The 11118-nt window shown below is 34.3% G+C and overlaps 1 protein-coding gene across 1 annotated transcript in view; it reads left to right on the forward strand.

Annotated features, from left to right (window-relative positions):
- LOC110031190 (probable serine/threonine-protein phosphatase 2A regulatory subunit B'' subunit TON2) overlaps positions 1-7398 on the forward strand; it is a 90357-nt gene extending 82959 nt beyond the window's left edge. The window contains exon 13 of the mRNA XM_020734276.1: positions 7071-7398. Within this exon, the coding sequence (XP_020589935.1) occupies positions 7071-7305 (235 nt within the window). The 3' untranslated portion in view covers positions 7306-7398. The remainder of the gene's footprint in view (positions 1-7070) is intronic.
- Positions 7399-11118: the final 3720 nt, after the last annotated feature.

Here is an 11118-nt window from a genome sequence, read left to right on the forward strand (position 1 = left end):
CAACGTCTCGCGGGTACAACTCGTGATTTCTGCGGCTTCTCTGCGCTCGTCCCGTCTCACAACGTTCTTTTTTTTAGTTTCGGTTATTTCAATGCGATTTTTTCCCTTGTTAATCAAAGTTGCTTTCTCTAAATGTCGCACTTACCTTTGATGATGACTTCAGACAAATCGTATGCAGCTGCCCTTACGGGTGTCCACGCCTCTAGCACACCAAAATCATAACATTTTCCTCCGTTTGAGTGGGCGAAGGATATCAAAAAACCTGGTAGGAAGAATGGGAAGTCTGTTATTTTTTTTATATAAGTTAAAGGTATTCAACTTGCTTCCTCCTATTGTCTGAATTTGGTTGGAAAATTTTTTATATGGTCATCCCAAAATGGAGCTCATTTGCAAAGAATTTGAACTTATGCATCTTGTTGGAGAATGAAAAATTAGACTATTAGATGAGAGAAATTCTTATTCAAATTAGTAATATTTAAATTGGTAATGAAGAAGATTACATTCGCTTATTTGCTAGAAGGATAATATGGATCGATAACAAGACAATGAAGATTTTGAAATGGTCTGTGGATTTTGACCCACAGACGGAATCGTCAATCATTCTGGTTTGGATTCATCTCCTCGGTCTGAAATTTCATCATGTTTCTCAAAAAGTATTGTACTCTATTGCCTCAACCTATAGAAAGCCACTTAAGACGGACATTCCTACTTTTAATCTTTATCTTTCTTCTGAAGCCAGAGTACTTGTTGAAAGAGACATCACTTCACCCGCTTCTGAAAAAATCTGCTTGGGCACACAAAACCGTGGATTTTGGCAGAAGGTAGAGATTGAGTCTTTTCTGTCGTATTATTCGAACTGTCGTATGCTCGGACGCTCTAGTTCTCAATGTTACCATTTACACCCCCAACTCAGACCAAAAAAGCAAATTGCTCTGTTAGAGGCTTCAATTTCATCTTCTTCTAATTAGCTCCAAGTTTTTGACACTATTGATCATCAGAAGGATACCCCGGACGACGTCACTATCCCCACAGGCAATATGACAACCATTCAGTCCTCAGTTGTAGCTCCCCCGTTTTTGAAACCTTCTATCGTGGGGGAGGGAGTTTCTTCAGACCCCGCCTGCTCTAGAATCTATCACTGATAATACAGGTGGAAATGTTTCTACTGCTTCACTACCGCCTCATCAGGTCCAGAAAGATGATAATATTACTCAGGCTCATGGGGATCATGACGTACAACGACCTACACCTATCCGACCACCTTTGGAATCTACTGATCAGATGAGTCAATCATCGGATGAATGACAGGTCTACACTTTCCGGAGGAAGAAGAAGAATAAAGATCTACTTGAGCTCAGGAATCTGATGGATGTTTCTTTGGTTACTACGGGCAATGGTACTCATTTTACCAATTTGTTAACTGAATCACTTTCGAGAAGTAGAGGCAGATGGATTAAAGTGGGACATCCCTAGCACTTTTGTGCCATTTTGTGGCTTTTTGGTTTTTTATCTTTATGTATTTTTGTTTTATCTGGGTTTTGTGTGTGTTGTGTTGTACAAGTTTGGTCTTTATGTATTTTTGTTTTATCTGGGTTTTGTGTGTATTGTGTTGTACAAGTTTGGCTTTCTTTCAGGCCCTCTCGTAGAACATTTCTGTATCTTTTTCGTATTAATATATTTGTCCTCAAACCACAATACATATATATATATATATATATATATATCATTTTATATCTATACAACTATCAGAGGAACACCGTCTTAAAACCGTATCAGCTAAGGTACTTTAATATCATTTTTTTTTTCTGTTACGTGCACAAGTACTTTAGCATTTCTCCGATAGTACCATAAAAAGAGTTACTCCATAGCCAAACATGTGCATGCAAGCATACTATGAAAATAACTATCTTATAATGATCGTTTCATTCTCATTTGTATAGTAGTCAATATATTTATATAACATTCAATATTTATGATAAAAAAATGCAAGTATACATTATTCCTACAATATGAATAAATTTTCAATAGAATTATAATTCGTGAGTCTACAGTTATTTCAATTTAATTAGTTACAGTAACAGTAGATGCATTTGATCTAGAATAAACAAAAAATGTTACTATAACATAAGAACATCAGACTCACTTCAATGTTGATTTATCTGTTCTTGGATTTGCCTTGCTCTCAACTTCTTCCTAGTTGAGTTGTCACCTTTATTTTCTTATGTTTTTTCTTTGATCTTCAAATCAAGGGGTTTTTATTCTGCGAAGTTTCAAGGGCGTGGGTTTTCTTTTCTTTAAGGAACCAACTCCCTCCTCCATGGGTATCCCATATTTTTTATTGATTATTTGATTTCTTTCGTATTTATCTTTTTCTTTAGATGTTTGAAAATCTCTTATATATAAAAGTTGCTTTAACATAGAGGATTCTAATGATTGTTTGAGAGGAAAAAAAAAAGAAATTATGAGGAATAAAGTCTTAAGATTAAAATTACGAAGCCCTTTTTAATCTACAAGGCAAATTACGTGGTGCCTTTTAGATATTCCCACTAAATGATATATTAATATGTTTACTAAGTATTACTTAGGCCTTTGTTTTTTTTTTGTAAAGTTGTGATGATGCTATATGTTTGCTGAGTTATATTAGATAAAATCTTCATTCTCTGATATTAAATTTTGAGCGTTTCTAAAATCAATCCATATGCTCATACATTGTTAACAATGTGATTGTACAGAATGTGGATTTTATTAGCACAGTTTTTCATATAAACCAAAGCTACTTTACATATATTTTTTAAGAGATCAGCTAAACAATTAAAATCAATAATTAAGTCGCATGACATAGTATTTTTTGGTTGCTGGGTCATATGTGGCCTTTGAATGGGGGTTTTAGAAGCCTAACTCAGAGAAAAATTGTCATTTAAAAGTTGCCTAATATCCTTGCTTTACGGGTACGCTTTCTCCTATTTTTTATCCTTTGACATTTAGTCGTTTTTCTTTTCAAATTAATGAGAAGCTTATTTAATATTTGTAAAGCTTGCTTTTCCCCTCATTTCCCTAAGTTTGATTCTCATCTCTTCTTATCAGTTAAAAGGACTTTCTTGTTGTTAACAAAACAAATTGCTTGAAATTGCTTTCCAATATTATACAAAGTTGTCTTACAAATTTGGGCAAATTTGAGATGGTGCTTTTGACATTCTAATTTCAATTTCTGTTTAATGATGTCCATTTTTTTAAAAGTGAAATACACATTTTCATGCATTGCTTTAAGAAACCAAAATGTTAATGAGTGTAAATATCGAACTTTTGGTGTTAGATTTCTAAATATATAAGCGCATTGTGGTATGTATGTAAATTTACTTCTAAATTTTGTTCCTTTTTACTCTTTGTGCATGACACTTTAGTTTGGAGTTCAGGGTTTTGGGTTTATGATTTTTTATTAAAAAGGAAGAAAAGAAGGGGAAAATCCTGAAGCAAAGGAGTTGCCCCGATACAAACTTCCAACATCAAATTTGTAACTTCCTATTTGCAGTACTTTAAGTAATATCTGCAAGTCTCAGGTTGCAGGACAAGTGATCTTTATGGAAATTATAATTCTGTTGAGCCCTTATATAAACCCTTTACCTCTAATTTTATGTTAATATATGTATGCAATGTTTTATTATTTTTGTTTCATGAATGAATGAACTAATTAACTGACCATGATAATATATTGGTTTGCATCATACTGCGTTAATTTTATGGGGCATTTGCATACATGGCACACAATTATTATGTATTTACATATCTCACACCTAAAATTTCATATTTACCCACATAACACTCAAATCATTAATATCACATGAAAAATAACACTTACTACTTTGGAAGTGAAATGCACCTTTTCACGCATAGGTTTAAAGCAACAAAGTGCTATATGTGTAAACATGAAAGCAGGCTTACCTGTGAGATATGTAAATGCATAAGATTTGTCTGCTTTGAATAGAAATTTCCCTATTTTTAAATAAGTATTTATAGTGACCTACATAAAGAAAAACATTTCTCAAGTGGATTCTGCCATTCGTGGGCGAAATTCGGAGGTAGATACTGCCATTTGTGGGCAAATTTCCTTTTGTCAGCCACATAACACGGCAAATGGAAATTCTACCTTAAAAAATGACACATACAGAAGAGTTGCAAATTTTATCGTCCATATTACTATGTTTAGCTGCCTACTTACCCATAGTGATCAAAACCGCATAAGTGCAAAAGATCAAATTAAGAGAAGTTATTTAGTCTCAACGTATATCAATCAGTTTATAAATTAAGAAATCATGATGAGTACTTAAAACACTGAATACCCTAAGCTCCAACCAGGCGCATTAAATTGAGGGTTTGTTTGGGATCACTTCTATTTTTTATTTTTATTTTTATTTCTGCTTCTATTTTAAAAACTTATTTATTTTGTGCTTGCTTGGGATCTTTCTTTATTTTTTGTTTTTTTGTTTTTTCTTTTATTTAAAAATATGCTTGTTTTGTGAAATTTTTTGCATTTTTTTTTTAAATCAAATTAGCCTATTTTTAAAAACACTCAAAACATCTAAATGGATTTTTTTTGCATGTTTTTATTTTAAATTTTCAAAACCAATTTAGCTTGTTTTTAAAGATGCTCAAAATATCTAAAAGTTGTTTTGAGTATTATTTAAAACAATTAAACATATTAAAATTATCAAACATATTTTATTTGAATTAAAAGCATAAACAAAATAAAATGAAAAATAAAAATAAAAGTGATCACAAAGTACCCATTGAGAGGGTGGTAGAACTTTATTTAATCATAGGGGTGGCCACACTTGTGGGAAGAAGTGACAATAATAGAGTCAAAGCTAAATTAACCGTTAGATTCGGGCAGATGTAGTCCACTCAGCCTAATGGCTGGGTGCTTATTTTTAACTATAAGTTTCAGGTTCCAGCGGTATCGCATGTGAGTATGTGCATGGGTTTTTAAAAAAAAGGAAGATTTACATGCATGACACTAAATTCCTATGTACTTGCACAGCTAACTCCTAGAGTTAAATTTGTATATATTTGGCACCTTACCATGAAAATGTGTATTTTATATTTTGAAAGCTATAGTAGTGGTATTTTTGATGTGATAGAAAATATTTGGTTGGCAGAAATGCAAAAAACAAAGTTTAGATGTTAGATATGCATGTACATAGGAATTGGGCTGAATGATTTGTAAATACCATCCCCTCCCCCCCCCCCCCCCCCCCCCCCCCCCCCCCCCTCAAGATTCCACCCTAGTTTTATTATTTGTTTCATATTTCTTGGTGTTGTGTTGTTATATTTCCCCCCCCCAATAAGAAATAAAAATTAACAAAAACTTCCAAGCTGTTGCAGGAGATGCTTTGATCGATATTTTTGTCATTCCCCGGATGGTTGGAAGCACTTTCCCAAAGATTACATGGTCAATTGCTCGATCATCATCAGTTCAATTACTTGACGTTCAATAACCTCAACGAAAGTAAAATTCACTATATTAAAATTACTAGAGATAGTTGAAGCATTTTTTGTCTCATCATGGAATAAGGACCCCACAACATCAATTTAGGTGTGTCCTTTGATGCATTGTTAAGATGAAAGTACTTTAACAATAGGATTAACTTTTATCGTATCTACATTTTTGGGGTCTTTACATATTCTACCTAATTCCTGTGTATTTACATACCTAACTCCTGAACTTTACTTTTTTCATTTATACCATCCAAATCTTTCATATCACATGATAAGTACCACTACTTTAAATTTTCAAAAGTGAAATGCACCTTTTCATTCATAGATAAGGTGGCATATATATAGAAATTGAAGTCTTAGATGTTGCATAGGTCGATATATAGAAATTCAGTGGTATGTAAAACTTTTAAAAGTCTAGAGCCGGTCAATGAGAGAGGTACAACATGGAGCAATTACAAAGATAAGGCATAATCCAAAATACAAATTTCAAGATGACAAGATAATAAAAGAGAGTTTCTAGATGAAGATTAGTGTGATACTCATAAGTTAAGGATATCGATGTGAACGAAGAGTGCATTTTTCTTGTTCTTGTTGCTATCTGTCAACAATCTTTTTTTAAACAAATTTTATAATTAGTCTTTGAGAATAGTGCATACGATTATATACAGTATCAAGAAGAAATATAAACTAACTACAAATCAAATGATAATATGAGAAGAAAGAAGGGTGTGTATGTGAAGATGAAGAGTAGCCCCATTAACGTTCAATAATCTCTTAAAAGCAAAATAGTTTTAGAACCAATTAATTAATTGAGTACAACATGAAGTAATTACATGGAATAGCTAGATGATAATGTAGAGAACTAGTGTACTCTGAAAAAAGATAATTTTTTGGGGATAAGTCTGCGAAAGGGCATTTATGTTTCATTTCATTTAGTTTGTGTGTTTTGATAAACTATTTTTACTTAGGGGAATTTACATAAATATCACAAAATTCTTATGTATTTACACATTCAACACCCAAAGTTTGATGTTTATATTTATAACATTTTAGTGTCATAAATCTATGGATGAAAAGGTGAATTTTGGTTTTTAAAAGGTAGTGATTGTGGAATTTTTTATATGATGTTAAAAATTAGAGTGGTATGAATGTAAATGTGCATGTTTAAGTGTTAGATACGTAAATATATCAGAATTGTGGTATGTAAATATATAAGAATTATTTGGCATGTATGTAAATTGCCCGTTTATTTACTAAGGGTAAATATCCATCAAAAATATGTTTGACAGCTTTCTTGTCGATTTTTAGAATTTTTTGTGGTTGAAATAGTATGACCATTTTTTTCTAGAGTATGCTATATGCAAGCTTTTCTCATTTTCTTACATAGAAAAGATATCTTTAATGCCTAAACTAACTTTAAAAAACTATTGCTTTTCCCACAACCTTTACAGAGCCGCAATTTCCTCAAACAGACCCTAAATTAATTCATTAATTTTGCACTTTCAGTGCCCAATCTCTTTTTCACATCTACATTGAATTGCATGGTAAAATAATTTCCTTTTCATTCCATAATTCAGAGATGTTCATCAGAAATGGATGGAAGGTGGAAACTATGAACTATGTATTGAAGATGTGAGGGATGAAATCTGGGACATGATCAAACCTGCCGACCCTCTCCGAATAAGTCTTGCCGATCTCCTTTCCTGCAAGCAGGGCGGCACTGTTGCTAGCATGCTTATCGATGTTCGAGGTTTCTGGGCTCATGATAACAGAGAGAATCTCCTCCAGGAAGAAGAAGAGCCCGAGGAGTAGCTTGTTTCGGGGAGGGCAAAGGGATGTATTTACATATCTTTTACACCTATACTTTCATTTTTACATGCATAGAAATTTGGTGCGTCAAATTAATGCATGAAAATTTGATAATATTGCTATTTTTGATGTGACGTTAAAGATCTGAGCGTCATGTGTGTAAATATGAAAGTTTGGGTGTGAAATATGTAAATACATTAGAATTATTTGCTACGATTGTAAATACCCCCTTCTTTTATCTGTTTGGACCAATCTTGTCTGAAATGGTGAGTAAGAAGTATCAAGATACTGTACTGGAACGCTTTGAAGCTGCAGGTTGTTGCAGGATTTCTTATGTGGCAGAAGTTCTGAGAAGAGAGTTTTAGTCAAGGACGTTGATTGTGAGTTTTAGTGTCTATAGCTGCGTGATTTCTGCTTTTTACTCATTGTGTTTGTAGTATATGTAACGGAAATTGGGATTTGTAGTGATGAGGTTTTGAATGTCATGTTTCTTTTATTTTTTTAATTTATATTATTCCATGTGTGTATGTAACGTAAATTGGATCTATATGCTTGCATGGAGAAAGTTGGAAATTTTATTGATTGAAACAAGGAATTTTAGAAAGATTTACATACATGCCACTCAATTCCTAAGTATTTACATATGTAACACTAAGCTTCAATTTTTACACGAGCGCACAAACCCACAAACATATATATACCACCTTTCCTGTGCACGAGAAGATGTATGTCGCTTTTTAGAAGTTAAAAAAGTGGTAATTTTTTATATAATATGAACGCTTAGGGCGGTATATATATAATAAAATTTAGATCTTAGATGTGTAAATAATGAGGAATTGATTGGCATGCATGTAAATGGCCCAAAATTTTAATAAATTGAATGCTAAGGCTGAGAAAACTATTGATCAACAAGCAATCAGTGCTTTATGCTGTGAAGTAGTGAAAGCCATTCTTTTGATTTTTTTTTTTTTTCTCTTTTATATGAAGTATAAATGTGATATGGTGCTTATTGTCCAATTGGCTGGTTAGCTTGGTTCTTACTCCAACTTTTATGGGTAGATATTAGGTGGGTGTTAGAGATGACCTTATATTGGATCATGTCAGCTTCAATTTTTGCTACTGTATAATCATTAGTGTCGGTTCTTTAAAGGAAGATGAACATAGAATAGTATTAATTGCAAAATTGAATATTTGATAAATTATAGATAGGTATAATCTTCATTTTAATTCAAATAATTTCTCAAAAGACTTGAAGATTGTTCGTTGCAAGAAAGTTTTCATTAGCCAAGTTCGACTTATTTTGGGTGATGATATGTTAATTATGTTCAAATTATGCGCTCTTTAGATTTGAGCAAAATAGGGGCAAATGGAACCTTTAGTGCGACAAGCTTGGCCTTGTGTACGGCGTTCTTCGTGAACATAATTGAAGTCTTGGCCTTGTATATGGTGGCAACCAATTTCATTTCTACCATCGGAGCTAGTCCACACTTGGGCCCCCTTTTCTCAAGTAGGGACCCATCCGACTGAAGAGCCCTTTCTCTTCATCTAAAAGGACAGAAGCGGCATAAAAGTTAATCGAGAAGCATGTTCTTTTTCTTTATGGTGGCGTACTTCTTCCTTTTGGAAAGATTTCTCTGGTTTAGTCCCTAACTCGGTCTGAGTACTGGAAGAAGGCCGATTAGCTTAACACTAACCATACAGTCTAATAAATGTAGCATACATGCGAGGGGAAGCCAACGCCGTCACCATCTCTAGTGAAACTTACTCTTCAGCTTCACTCTCTTCCAAGCAACTAGACGAACCTTTAGGTTCTTACCGACCCATGCATGAAGGAGTCAAACCAAATAAATAGGTGTTAGTACAAACTGAGGCTCTTATCTCTATAATGGTTAGTTCACCAGTTTGCACACTTTGGAACACCACCGTTGTCACAGAGATGAAGAAAATAAAATCCAAACCTTTAGTGTTGGCTCTATCTTCGTGAGGCCATCAACATTTCCTTTACTGTCGCAGCTCTCTTGACAGGAAACAATATCCCTCGAGCCTCGGATTCTTCCAAGCAGTTAATGTAGCAATTGCTGCATCTTGTTTCATTTGTTCTGCATCAGAGGCGACCCACAATTATTGTCATTTGACCGAACTCGCCAAAAAAAGAACCTTATTAATAGTCATCTAGTCAACGAGCGAAAAAGCTGTTTGTCAATCCTAACACACCCTTGATGCAAGAATAGCCCATCCCATTCTTTCTTTTGAAAGTTGCTTCCAGTTGTGACAGTTTGGATCCCCCAACTTTAAGAGTATGAGATGATGAAGAATCTCAACTTCTAGTCCTTCACTTTATTCACCAAACACGAGAACTAGAACCGACCAACTGTGCCAATTTGAATGTACCCATCGACTTCTACCTATAAAGAGAACACGTGACCGAACAGGCCAGTCGACCATGAAATGTCTGTGCGCCGATAGAAGACTTCATAGGTCATGATGGCCGCGATGGAGTTCGGCTTGATCTCCATTGGAATAATGCTTTAATTATTGAAGATTGACCAAAGCTCTTAACATGGAGGCGACCACATGCCATATGTCAACTAGTCCCTATATACAACTGACACGCCAAAAATATGTTGGATTTCTTATATGTATTTTTACTCATTTTTGGTGATATTGCACTTTAAATGAAGATATTTTTCATGTTTTGTTGCAGATATGATAATCTTAGGTGTTTGGAGCCAAAGGAAGCAAAAAAGGAACAAATTTGGAGGAAAAAGAGACAAAGTTCCCAAAACTGCCTCTGGCGTCGACGGCGCCAAAGTGGGCACTGGTGACGCCCATTTCCAAAGAGTATGGGATGATTTGAATAATTGAGCGACAGCGGCGCCCGAAGTCGACTTATGCCCAAATTCAATGTATTCGTATGGATTTTGAAGGGTTGCTTGGGAAATCTCTTGGGGAATTTGTTCTAAACGAATTTAAACTGCTTTTGGTGCTCGAATTCAGTGGTGTGAGTGAAGGGAGAGTGTTTCATCTTGTTTGGAGAGTGTGAGAGAGAGTTAGGGTTTGTGTTGGATTCCTCTCTAAGGAGTGTAGGAGGAGAAGGGAAGTGAGAGATTTCTTCTCCCTTATTCATCTAAAGAAGGAATTGTGTGGAGTTGTACAAAGAGAAGAGAATTTAAAGGAACTTCAAGGGATTTGCTTAGGGAAGAAATTGAGATAAGTTGTATTTACTTCTTATGGTTGTATGACATTGCTTTTAAATATAAAATCTTTGTTTTGTCGTATCGTTCTCATAAGTTCTGAGTAGATTTCTTTGTCTTTCTCCTTGCAATGAGATGTGGTGATGTGATGATTTAGATTGGTTGTGTCGAATTCATGCTAAAATGTTGTGATGATTTTACACTTAGCTGTTATGATTTTACACTTAGTGTTTCATTTACTTTTCGATCTGACCAATTAAATTGTTAAGATTTGCTGTGAATCATATGATCCGAAAGGGTTATGTATTCTACAACAATGGTGAAGATCACATTCAATTCTCATGGATGGTAGAGTTCATGGGGGCTGAATGCAAATAATAGAGAAATATATTTTATTGGGCGTAGAATTGGAGATTTTAGAGTAACAGACTAAAATCCCCAATTTAGTTCTAGTGTTTGTAAACTAAAGCAAAAGCTAGCCTTCAGGGGAAGACAAGTGGGAGCTCTGGAGTGACAGCGGCTGGCCCACCAGCCAGTATCCTCCTAGCCTAGCTATTGATTTAGGAGAAAAATTTAGGATTAATCAATGTTCTTTATAGCACTCGAAAGAGGATAAAGAATA

This window comes from Phalaenopsis equestris, unplaced genomic scaffold, assembly GCF_001263595.1.
Source record: "Phalaenopsis equestris unplaced genomic scaffold, ASM126359v1 Scaffold000787, whole genome shotgun sequence".
In the NCBI taxonomy this organism is placed as follows: domain Eukaryota; kingdom Viridiplantae; phylum Streptophyta; class Magnoliopsida; order Asparagales; family Orchidaceae; genus Phalaenopsis; species Phalaenopsis equestris.